The sequence below is a fragment of the Leptonychotes weddellii genome, chromosome 5 (genome assembly GCF_054177405.1).
Source record: "Leptonychotes weddellii isolate Sample4059 chromosome 5, ASM5417740v2, whole genome shotgun sequence".
Taxonomy (NCBI): Eukaryota; Metazoa; Chordata; class Mammalia; order Carnivora; family Phocidae; genus Leptonychotes; species Leptonychotes weddellii.
The window spans coordinates 141,160,426-141,173,402 of NC_138373.1; the positions used below are offsets into that span (position 1 = coordinate 141,160,426).

Genomic DNA, 12,977 nt, shown 5'->3' on the forward strand with positions numbered 1-12,977 from the left:
ATGGACATCTTTACAGAAGCCTTTCACACAGATACATGCCTATCTCTAAAATAAATTTCCTTGCAGTCTAACTGCTGGGTTAAAAGAGTATTTGAGTTTCAAATGCTGAAAGATACTGAAAAATTGTCGCCTAAGAATGTTGGCTTTTCTAAGAGTGTTCTATCGAGCATTTTTAACCTTTACTCATTTGAGGATGAACATGGTCATATTTTATATTGCAGTTTAAATTTAAATTTAATTGTTGATAAGTGAGTGCATTTTTGTAGGTTTATAAAACACTTTGTATTTCTACTGTCCACTCATATCCTTTATCCTTTTTTCCCCCCATGGGATTGTTGAATTTTTCTTACTGGTTTGCAAGTGCTTTTTACCTATTAACAATATGAGTCTTTGTCTGTCTTTTATGTTGCAGATATTTTTCTGAGCTTGTAATTCGTCATTAAATCCTTTTGCAGTGGTTTTTTTTTTTTTTTTGCTGTAAAAAAGTTGTCAATTTTTATATAGTTAAATTTTGATCTTTTCTTAGACATTAATTCCAATTTTGTTACTCTTGTTCAGGTGTACTAACAGAACAAGCAGCAGGACCTTTGGGACAGAATCTAGAAGTGGAACCATACTCACAATATAACAATGTTCCGTTTCCGCAAGTTCAACCACAGATTTCCTCGTCATCCTATTATTCCAACCTGGGTTTCTACCCCCAGCAGCCTGAGGAGTGGTATTCTCCTGGAATATATGAACTCAGGCGAATGCCGGCTGAGGCTCTCTACCAGGGAGAGATCGAGGTAGCAGAGATTCCTGTAGCAAAAAAGGCCCGAATGGGTGCATCAGCAGGGAGAATAAAAGGGGATGAGTTATGTGTTGTTTGTGGAGACAGAGCATCTGGATACCATTATAATGCACTGACCTGTGAGGGGTGCAAAGGTAAGCATCTCTGGTTGGCCATTATCTCCTTGAGGTTTTACTCTATTGGTTGTTGAAATCCCTCAGACTGGATTCTTCCCTTTTCCCAGATAACATCCCATTTTCTCTTCCTCCACTCCTACCTGTTCTAAATCTCTAGGAAAAGCCTTTTAGTGTATTTAGCTTATATATAAGTAAACTATTTCCTATTTACAACCTCTCATATGGTTAAAATAAATTTATAGATTATGGGGTTTTTCTGTTTGTTTTTGAGAGCGAGCGAGCAGGGGGAAGGGTAGAGAGAGAGAGGGAGAGAGAACCCCAAGCAGGCTCCACACCCAGCTCAATCCCACAGTCCTGAGATCACAATCTGAGTCGAAACCAAGAATTGGGCGCCACTCAGGCGCCCCTGTTGTTTTTTGAAAGAAAGAGAAACTGTTGAACTCATCTCTTTTAAAACTGAGATCAAAGAGAATAAGACTTTATTATCTGATGTATTTATTATACCTCAATAATAAACCTTTTAGTTCTAATACTTCACTCCCATTTTATAGATGAAAAAAGTGCAGCACAGGAGGTTAATGAACTTACTCAAGGCTTCACAGCTAATTAGAAGTGGAGCTTCAAATCTACAGCTTATAAATCTAATTCCAGAACTTCTGCTGTTGACCACTAGGCTACCCTGTCTTTTAATCCTTGGCTACTGAGTGATCATTCTACTCTGAGCTATTTGCTCAAGGCTAATATTGACTAAATCAATGGACAAAGTATTGGTATTGTCTGGGCCAATGGAATAAACCCCTGAAGTCAGTAATCTGGGTCCGCTCACCTCCTTACAGGTGAACACTGGTGAAACCTGGTCCTCCCAAGAAGAATCTGGGGCATCCAGGTGACTGGAGTGAAACCAGTATGCCTAGGACAACCCCCCAAAACACTGATTTTAAAAGCAGGCAGGGGACGAATCTCCCCTAAAGTTTATAGAAGGAAGCCAGAGATGGGGTGGGGACCAGGAAATTGTGGGGTCATAGGACACAAGGGGACAGACAAGTGCTCAAGAGAGAACCCATCCTTGGGGGAATTCGGGAAGAAAAAGCTGGATCTGGATGTAGGTATAATTTTTAAGAACAGAGAAAGGCAGAGCTTTTTCACTGATTCTGATCTGAGACTTTGCTCCCATGGTGGGAGCAAAAGGACCAGAGTGCAGGGAGAAGATGAGATGGAGCCAGGAAGAGCCTGTGTTCTACATCAGGGGTTGGCAATGTTTTTTTCTGCAAAGAGAGAGTAAATATTTTAGGCTTTGCACCATAGCGGTTTCTGTTGTGATTACTCAACTCTGCAAACACACCCACATAAAGAAGGGGCATAGCCATGGATTTATTTAACCTAAAAAAACAGGCAAGGAAATTAAAAAACAACAACAACAACAAAAAAAACAGGCAGTAGGCTGAATTTGGCCCATAGGCCTAGCTGTAGTTTGCTGACCCTGTTGTAGACCAATGACTCTGGAGGGTGAGTGTGAGAATTAACTCGAAGCTGGGTAGCGAGAGAGTACAACACTCAGGGCCTGGATATGAGACACATAAACTCATTTTGTATAGCTGGATTGAATTCATAGAAACTGTATTTCATTCAATTCAGGGTTATTCTACTCACCCCCCCAAAAAAACCCCACCTTTCTCTGGGGTTTTGTCTAAATTCCATGATTATGCAGCATTGTGGAGGGATTGGGCACTGTGGGTGGGGCTCTGGTTTTCACCGCTGTTAACACAGTGGAGAGTCTGTTGGGTGTTATTCTAGCTGGTCTTCAGTCACCAGTGGGAAGGGTCTCTGAGGCTCCATTGTGGGGTCTTGAGCACACTTCTCCTTCCTGTCGAGCCTACCTCCTGTCCCACAGCTCAGGTGGTGGGTTCCTGATGTTCTGCCAGTGTGGTGCTTGCGTGTCTGGCTGCCCAGAGAGACCATTTCGTCTGCTCCTATGCTGCCCTGAGGACAGGCAACCCCAGGTTGCCTCACCAGGCTGTCTCCAGGAAAGGGCACAAGAATTTTTCTGTTCTAGGATTCCTGAATGACATGGAGTTTCTATAATCTTTCAATACACACATCTCAGGGTGCAGTCTGGGCATGAAGGTGGGAGGGACAGAGCTCAGGGCCTTCTCATGCACTTAACATGTCTTGGCTCTTTTCATTTTCTCTTTATTTGTCTCCCAACTTGGGGAAATTTAGTGTCTGGGGTCTTGAGGCTTAGGCTTTGGTGACTAAAAAGCCAACAATGAACTCCTTTGTGCTTTGTATATGTTCTCTTGAGGAAACAAATGAAAATGATCCTAGCTTAGTGAACAGGGAGGAGGTTCACAGCACAGAGTAGAGTACAAGGGAAAGAACCAGTACCCCATACCAGGTAGGCCTAACAGCTTGGCCAGCTCGGTCCCCCACACCCCTTGGGTATCTGTGCTTACCAGATACAAAATGAATCTTACTCCGTAGCTTTCCATCAAAGGAAGGGTGTGGACTTTTGGGTTTCACAAGCATGCATTGAATCTAGACTGTCATTCGTGGCTGAGTAAAGATGTTACTTAATATATCGGTCAGAGTTCAGTGAAATAAAACAGAAAACAAAATTTCAAGCAGTAAGGAATTAATACGGGAGAAGTTAGAAGAGCAGAGGAGCAGGTTCTATGCTGAGTCTCCAAGAGGATGCTCGGGGTCACCCTGTAGAACTGGTCTGCCAGGGAATTGCTGTGGTCAGGAAGATGGGGAAACAGGAAGCTAACACAGAGCTGTTGGCTCCAGAAAGGCACTGCCTTAGCTGCCATCTAGGGATCGGAAAGCTGCCTGCACCATAATTACTGGCTCCAGAGTGATGGCTTGTCAGCTAAATCTAATATACACATTATGAATGCCCTGTCTTGCCTTTCAATGCCCTCGAAGCTAGCAACTAGAAACCAAGACGCCACCACAGCACAATTCCACAGCCCTGCTTGCCAGCAGAGACAACAGTCTTAAAAGGGCATCTGTCCCGCAGAGCTTAAATCATATCCACAACGTTAGCTGCAAGGGAGTCTGGGAAAGACTGTGTCCCATTTTCCTGCTTTTACAATAGAGAACATACACTAGAGTAGTAGGTGTCGTGGATATCTGGCCAGCCAATTCTTAGTTTATGGAATATTTTGCTTCTCTGAGCCTCCATGCTGCAAAAAAAAAGGGTAGTATCTATTTCACAGGGTCTTTGTAGATCCTGGCAGCTCTCTTGCTTTAGGACTTTGATGCAGGTCTGTCAGACCGGTGATCCTTACACACACACACACACACACACACACAATTTTTCAAAACTTAAAAACAAAACAAAGATCATGGTTAAACACCCAGATTTCATTGGTCTCATGTTAGAAATATTTTAATTTTAATGAATGTTCTATTGTCGATATTTACAGCATCAAGGAGAGATATTTCAATACATTTTTAAAAATAATAATTGTGAGAACACAAGCATAACACAGTGACAGTGACTGCCATTTGCTTAGCACTAGATTACTTCAAGAGCTTTCTTTTCTCCCCGTTATCAGTGGGGCATATGAAAATGTGCTAATGTGTAGATGAATTTTGATTCAAACTTCAAGCCTCAACTAACAAAACTGATCTGCATCTGACTGAAAATTTCAAATGGCTGCATTTCCAAATAGGTCAATGTCAGTCACATCCATCTCCAGGCCGGGAGAGTCTACACCTATCAGCGAGAGAATGGTAGAATTCTTAAAAGGCATTTTATGAGTAAATGGGTGTCCTTTTGAACATATTCTGACTTAGTTCTGAAGTTCTAGGAAAGACTTCATAGTTGTTGAAACTATTCTGGTGTGTGGAATAGATGCAGAGTGTTTCCAATGGGCCCTTTGTTTATGGGTCAGGGCTGAGATGCCCTGACCGCGCATGAAATTCCTAAAATCCTGTTTGATTTTGAGATCTGATTTTATAAAATCTGATAACGATCCTACTGAACTCAATAGGTCAAATTATCTTAGAGTGGGATGCAAGGGGGTGGGGCTTAAACTATATCACCGCATTGAAAGCCTTTTGTAGTAAGTGTTATAGAAATCACAAGAGGAATCAGATTCTGACAGCAGACAACCCAGATTTCAACACCCCCTTCCCCACCGCTGATTCTCTTCCCAGATGTCCAAGTTACTGAATGTCTGGGCTTCAGACTTCTCTCCTATAAAATGCAGATAATAATAAAGATGAGGAGGAGGAGGTTGAGGTTGAGATGAGGATGATGGTGGTGCTGCTGATAGATAAGATATATCAAATGATTATTATATGCAGGCTTTATCTGGGACTTTACCTGTACTAACTCATTCAATCTTCAGGACCACCCTTTGAGGTAGGTACCTAGGGGTTGGGGGAGGATTAAACAAGATAATGTGTGTAAAGCAATTAACATAGTACTTACCTATGGTGAACCCTCAATAAATGTCCATTATTATTACTATTATCATTGAATAATTGTGAAGAAAAAATGAGACATTGTTTTTGAAACATCTAGCTCTATGCCCGGAACACTTGAATGCTCAATAAGCATTAGTTATTGCTGTTTTGTTGGTGAATTCTTATAATTTTATTGTTATTTTTCTGTTCATCCAGCCTCCCAAACTTTAATCATAAACAGTCTTCAAAACTATTTCTCTTCCTATTAATTAAGCCTCCAGCTTCTGAGAGTTTGAATTCATTAATTCAGTTCTTTATTCAGCTACTATTATTAGGGACCAACCATATGCCAGGCACTATTCTAAGCATAGGAGATGCAGTGGTGAACAAAACAGACAAAATTCCAGCTCTCTTAGTCACCATTTTAAAGCAAAGCCAGGAAACAGTTTATATAACTGAACTAAAATAGACAAAAAGAGAAAACAGTAAGACAAAAAAATAAAAGATTAACCAATATAAAAGCAATGAAATAGTATCAAAAAGAATATACAGAAAAATTAAATGGTAAAAGGATGATTTCCAGTGGATAAAAATTGAAATTTCAAATAAATATATAGCAATGATGTTAGACAAAACTAAGACAATAAAAATTACATTTAAACAAGAAAAAATTTTTAAACTAAATATATAAGCAATATGTAAATATGAAAGTAGTGACTAAAAAAACCTCTAGTTTGCTTAAGCCTCCAGATCCTGGGAGTTTGCCCACCTGGGAGTCTGAATGGCTCTTAAAGACATGCAAAATCAAGCTCACGCAGAGCATTATTACCCCTCCCCTCCTTTTCCCAATCTAAAAGCATTGACTTCCACCTCCATCATCTTTGAGATGATCCAGTATAACCCTTTCAATGAGGGGTTGAAAACAAAAGCCCTATTTGAGAATTATCTGTTTTTAGAGATGGACAACTTTAGCTTTTGTTTTATCAAGTGAACACGGAAAAATGTCTACCCTCTTGGGTTGGGAAAGAAAAGCAAAAAAAAAAAAAAAAAAGGAGGGGGGAAGAAAAGGATAACCCCCCCAAAAAAACAATAGGAGAAAGAACAAAGAACAAAGTATACATGAATCACTGAATAAATTATCCTTTCATTTTAGCATTGCTAAAATTATTGAAAAAATACACATTAATGGACTCAAATTAGGGAATGTAATGACTCTCTGTTATGGGCTCGGCAATTCCTACCTCAGACTCTTTATTTCATTTATCCTTATAATGGCTCCAGTAGATGGTATTATCATCTCCCTTTTGCAAATAAAGATACCAACACTCAGTTACTTGTCCAGGTCTCACAGCTATGAAAGAATGGCATAGAATTTGTAGTCAAATCCTCAGAACTCCTGAGCTATATTTTATTCTCTGTGCTTTTTCCTTGTATCCTTCTGTCACTGACTTTCCAAAGACAGCACTAACAGCATTTTCCTTGCATATGAGTGTTTTAAAAGTTGGTTCTGTGTTTAGGGAAAAAACACACCAACAAAGAGAAAAACAAACAAAATCTAGGTGATGGCAAATCCAAACCCATTGGTTGTTGGACAGATTGATCTCCTGGTGTTCTCCACCAACATACTTTCCAAAAGCAGTCACAACTATAAATTATGGAACACTACTCACTTGTATACAAAATAGACCATCTTTTTAATTACTAAGTAGGGTTGTCAGCCCCTTTCACACATTGAAATGACAACCACTAGTCCTATCACTTTTAAAAAATAAAGAATGAGGCATCTAAGTATCTTCATTTCTAATTGTGATATATATGAGTATTAGAATATATAATTTAAGAATTGCCTTTGTGGGAGCTCTCCTTGCAATGTCTTATACTTTGACCCTGTACCTCATATTAATAGGTTAAGGTGAAAGTAGGATAGACTGAGAGTTGCCTCCCAGGCAAACTCACACAAAGGCAATTCTCAAATGACTTCAGAAAGGAGAGTGGTTTCATTAAGTAGCCTCTGAGATTCCCTGTTCACCCCTCTGATGCTGTTTGTGTTTGTGCAGCCTGCTTTTAGCAATCTGGAGGGAGTACAAGATGTGTGGTTGGATAGAATGTTTCAGTCCTTATCTTCTAGACATGGGGGCTCCCCATTCCTCCTGGGCGTTGTCCTCCCCCTCTGGTTTATATTCTTTGCTTGAGACTGCATGCAAATACTACTGTTATCAATGGCTTAGATGCATGGCAAACTTTTTGTAAAGGGCCAGCTAGTTAATATTTTAGGCTATTCGACTGCCATTGTAGTGTGAAAGCAGGTGTGCAGGTAAATGAATGAGCTTGGCTGTGTTCCAATAAAACTTTATGGTCACTAAAATTTGTATGTCATACAACTTTTACCTACCACAAAATAATTTTCTTTTGACTTTTTTTTCACTCACTAAACATGTAAAAACCATTCTTAGGTTGCAGATCATGCAGAAATAAACGGGGTGGAATTTTCCCTGCATGTTGTAGTTAGCCAACTCCTGGCTTAGCACAGTACTCCCGCTGAATGTTTATAGGCCGTCAGCATCTTGTATTTGAATTTGGAGTTTCCTCCATTGCTCCTAATCCTGCATTCTCTGCACCTGTTTTGGGCAATGTTTTTCATAAATTTACTCTGTTTTTTAGCTTTCAGGGATTCATCAACATTTTTGATACACCGAGGGAGTTGCATTCTAACTCTTAGAGACTATGCTGTTTCCATGAATTTTTCTCTTATTTTGTGGTATTTTTTTGACAGAAGTAAGTATAGAAGTTTGATGAATGCCCTTGGACTACTAAGTTGTTTGTAGATTTGTTTACTTTGAAAGGATGTTAGGCAACTTCCCAAAATAATTCAAAGTCAGTCCTTTTTTTTTTTTTTTAAAGATTTTATTTATTTTTTGACAGAGAGAGACACAGCGAGAGAAGGAACACAAGCAGGGGGAATGGGAGAGGGAGAAGCAGGCTTCCCACAGAGCAGGGAGCCCGATGTGGGGCTCGATCCCAGGACCCTGGGATCATGACCCGAGCTGAAGGCAGACACTTAACAACTGAGCCACCCAGGTGCCCCAAAGTCAGTCCTTTTAAAATGTATTTAAGAAAAAAAAATCAATATGGATTACAGTTGGTAAAAGTAAGTGTTGGAGAAGTCAGGTGAAATTTTTTGTCTGTCTGTGGTTCTCCAATAGGTTAAAGAGGGAAAAACTCAAAATTATTAGCAGGCACTAAATAGTCAATAATAATTTTCATCACAAGTAACAACTGGTGTTGGTGAGAATGTGGAGAAAACTGAACCCTCTTGCAGTCTTGATGGGAATGTAAACTGGTGCAGCCACTGTGGAAAACAGTATGGAGGTTCCTTAAGAAGTTGAAAATAGAACTACCATGTGATTTAGTAATTGTACTACTGGGAATTTACCTAAAGAATACTGAAACATGGGGCACCTGGGTGGCTCAGATGGTTAAGCCTCTGCCTTCAGCTCAGGTCATGATCTCCAGGTCCTGGGATCGAACCCCACGTCGGGCTCCTGGCTCAGTGGGGAGTCTGCTTCTCTCTCTCCTGCTGCCTCTCCCACTGCTTATGCTCTCTCTCTATCTGACTGAAATGAATAAAAAAAGTCTGAAAAAAAAGAATAGCAAAACACTAATTCAAAGGGATACATGCACCCTTATGTTTATAGCAACATTATTTATAGTAGCCAAGATATGGAAGGAGCCCAAATGTCCATCCATAGATGAATAGATAAAGAAGATGTGGTATACATATACAATGGAATATTATTCAGTTATAAAAAGAATGAAATCGTGCCATTTGCATGACATGGTTGGAGCTAGAGAGTATAATGCTAAGCGAAACAAGTCAGTCAGAGAAAGACAAATACCATATGATTTCACTCATATGTGGAATTTAAGAAACAAAACAAATGACCGAAGGGAAAAGAGAGGGAGAGATGATAGATAGATGATAGATAGATAGATAGATAGATAGATGGATGATAGATGGGCAAACCAAGAAACAGACTCATAATTATAGAGAACAAACTGATGGTTACCAGAGGGGAGGGTGTTCGGAGGAGATGAGTGAAATAGGTGATGGGGATTAAAGGGTGCATTTATAGTGATGAGCACCGGGTGTTGTATGGAAGTGTTGAATCACTCACTATATTGTACACCTGAAACTAATATAACGCTGTGCGTTAACCAACTCGAATTAAAATAAAAGCTTAAAAAAATAATTTTCATCAACTCCATCTCAGAAGTTTGAGGGTTGCTTTTTTGAAAATAATAGTCTGAAACAGCTTCTGCCAGGTGATCAGGAGTCTATAATCAAGTTCTAAAAAGATTAATGTCTAAAGACAATTTTAAGCAATATAAGGTCCTTACTAGAAGGATAGCCTAATGTACTGATTAAGAGCATAGAGTTTGGAACTGAGCTTATCAGGGTTCAAATCCAAGCTCCACCATTTATTATTTGTAGGACCTCGAGCAAAATGCTTCATCTCTGTGTAACTCAGTCTCCTTAGCTGTAAGAGGGAGATAAGAATAGAATTTACTTCATAGGATTGATGTGGATATTAAATGAATCACCATATGCAAAGTGTTTAGAACAGTGCCTGATACAAAGTAAGTTCTATGTAAGTGGGTGGTGGAGTCCTTTTTATTTGACAACGTGCTGAGATAGACCTAAAGGCTAATTCTATTTAGGCTACAGTGCATGTAAACATACTAGTTATTCAGCTCTATGCATTTGTTGCTGTTTAAAAAGTATGGAGACCTTGAAAGTTTTTTTTTTTTTTAAAGATTTATTTATTTATTTGAGAGAGAGAGAGCAAGCAGGGGAGGGCAGAGGGAGAGGGAGAAGCCGACTCCCTGCTGAACATGGAACCTGACGCGGGGCTTGATCTCACAACCCTGAGATCCTGACCTGAGCGGAAACCGAGTCAGACGCTTAACACACTGAGCCACCTGGGCGCCCCGAGACCCTGAAAATTTTAAACAACTAATATTTTATTGATTTCAAACTAATGGGTAGTTACTGTCAGTCACTGGAGTCTGATGTGTGCACGTTCATGTGTCCTTGTGTGTGTGTATGTGTGCACACGCATACATATTTATATATGCGTTGGGAGTAGGGTATGGTATGTGAGTTACATCTGTATAAAGAAGCAGAGAGGGGCGCCTGGGTGGCTCAGTTGGTTAAGCGACTGCCTTCGGCTCAGGTCATGATCCTGGAGTCCCTGGATCGAGTCCCTGGATCGAGTCCCTGGATCGAGTCCCTGGATCGAGTCCCGCATCGGGCTCCCTGCTCGGCGGGGAGTCTCCTTCTCCCTCTGACCCTCCCCCCTCTCATGTGCTCTCTCTCATTCTCTCTGTCTCAAATAAATAAATAAAATCTTTAAAAAAAAAAAAAAGAATCAGAGAAACAGGATGTGCAATATTTTGTATATTGGAGGTATCCATTTTCCTATCCTATAGATATTCTCCTGCCACCGCAGGAGTTCCCCTAGAGCTACACCTTCCTCAGATGGCAATGTCAGCCCCCTCTATTCATCTTTCATTACCAGGGAGTCTCTGTTCCTCAGTGAATTTCCTTTCCATTCATTTTCAAATGACTTTTCTGGGCCTTGTTGAATATGCACAAGACAGAGGCAGACGTATGTGTATAGATAGATTTGCATAAGTATAAATACAGTATATGTGCCCATATTTAAGTGATATAATGATAATATTGTGTTGCCATCTCAGAGTGAAAACTAATTAATTCATCTATTGAGATGATAATGATTTCTTTCTCAGTTAATACAAGAGTTAAAAAAAAAAACAAAACCCTGCAGAATTGTCCTAGCACTGTTTCTTTGATTCATCTTGGAATAAGGAGGTTTATTTCTGTTAACTATTAACTATCAGTATCTACGATGGTTTTAAATGGAATCCTTCCTGGGAGGGGCTGAATATTCATGAATATTCAGGTTGACTAAAGAACATCATTGAGCTCATTGATTTGGTACCAGGAAAAAAACTAACTTCCTTCCTCCCTCCCTCCGTCCCTCAGCAGGGAGGAAGAGAGGGAGGGGCCTCTGGGATCTTTTCTTTCTTCCTTCCTTCCTTCCTTCCTTCCTTTTTCTTTCTTCCCTCCTTCCTTATTCCTTCCTTCTTTCCTTTTCTTGCCTAGAGACTCTCTTAAAATGCATGCTTTGGTATTTGCACTCCCAGTATCAATGTTGATCTGAAGCACAAAGTCTTTTTTTAGACTTTGTGTAGTTGGATCTGACATTTAGGAAAATGGTAAGATCTTTCCTACTGAAAGTTATACCAGCTGACAGATTCACAAGCAAGTCTATGACTTTTGTAAACCTTGCTATCTCTAACTTTTTCTTCAGCCTCTGTTTTGATGTTGAGTTAGTTACCAAGTCCTGAGTTTCCCTGTTTCCTCCTCCCTGTTCTCACCATCTAGTTCAGGCGCCAATCACCTCTCAGCTGTTCCACATTTTTTCACCTTGCCCCAAGGATTCTTCCCAAGATGCAGGTTAGGTCACACCCTCTTCGGCCAAAACCCTCTAATGGCTTCTCTTTCTGCATGGTAAAAACTCAACAGCTTTTGTATCATGTTGAAGGACATTTAACCATATTCTGTCCCACTACGTGCCCTTACCCACCTTCCACTAATTCTCCCTACACTCTACTCTCCTGCCAAAATAGATCATCTAACCTTCCTTGGCATTTCCATAACTTTCTCATTTCCCAGAATGTCCTTCCTTCCTCACAGTCCATGTTTCAAAACCCTATTTATTCTCCAACACCTGGCTAAATTCTACTTCCTTCATTGAAGTGCTCTCTGATTTCCCCTACTCAGAATTAATCAGGGCCATTCCTAGCCATATAATGCCTTTTCCTCAAGACACTCAATTTCTAGCTATTGGGACATTGTCATATTATACTTACTTTACTAGAACAATTTTTATTGACTTCTGCTGGAAAAAATTGTCATAACGAATGTACAAATCTCCATGTCTGTGATGAAATTTCTGCCTGAGTTTGAATCCTCCTAATCCACTTATTAACCATGTGATCATGGCCAAGAGGCTTAGTCTCTGTGCCTCTCTTCCACATCTGTAATATGGGAACATATAATATTATCTTCATCATAAAATTGTTATGAAGGTTAAATAACTAAATGCAGGTGAAGTGGTTAGAACAACAGCCAGTGAGTGCTTAATAAACGTTAGCCATTATTCCAACAGGCTGTTAAAATAGGAAGGACTCTTGGTGTCTCAGTTTCAGCATTCATGAAGATGCTAGTTGCTACATCCAAAGTGAGCCCATCTTGCAGTGGGTAGTTAAGAAATAGTTAAAACCTCACCTACTTTGAGGGTATGAAGCAGTCAGGAGTTGGAAATTCTAGAGTAGTCTTTAAAGATTTTGGAGTGTGTGACTTGCGTGCTATAAATCCCATTGCAAAGGGGGGTCGTGTGGGATGCAGGTGTCTGCCCTGAGGACCACCACTGAAAATATGGTACTTTTGTGAGGATTAGGAAAACGTGCCCCCCCTTCCCTAGGTGTAATCTATACATTAAGTAGGCTCTGCTACCCTATGCCCAACAAAAGGGTCTTCAACAGGATCACTTGAGGAAATTGATATG

At 40.1% G+C, this 12,977-nt stretch overlaps 1 protein-coding gene across 13 annotated transcripts in view; it reads left to right on the plus strand.

Annotated features, from left to right (window-relative positions):
* NR1H4 (nuclear receptor subfamily 1 group H member 4) overlaps positions 1-12,977 on the plus strand; it is a 65,844-nt gene that overhangs the window by 29,915 nt on the left and 22,952 nt on the right. For all 13 annotated transcript variants that reach the window (XM_081822264.1, XM_081822262.1, XM_081822272.1 and 10 more), the window contains one exon: positions 559-924. In XM_081822264.1, the coding sequence (XP_081678390.1) occupies positions 559-924 (366 nt within the window). The remainder of the gene's footprint in view (positions 1-558; positions 925-12,977) is intronic.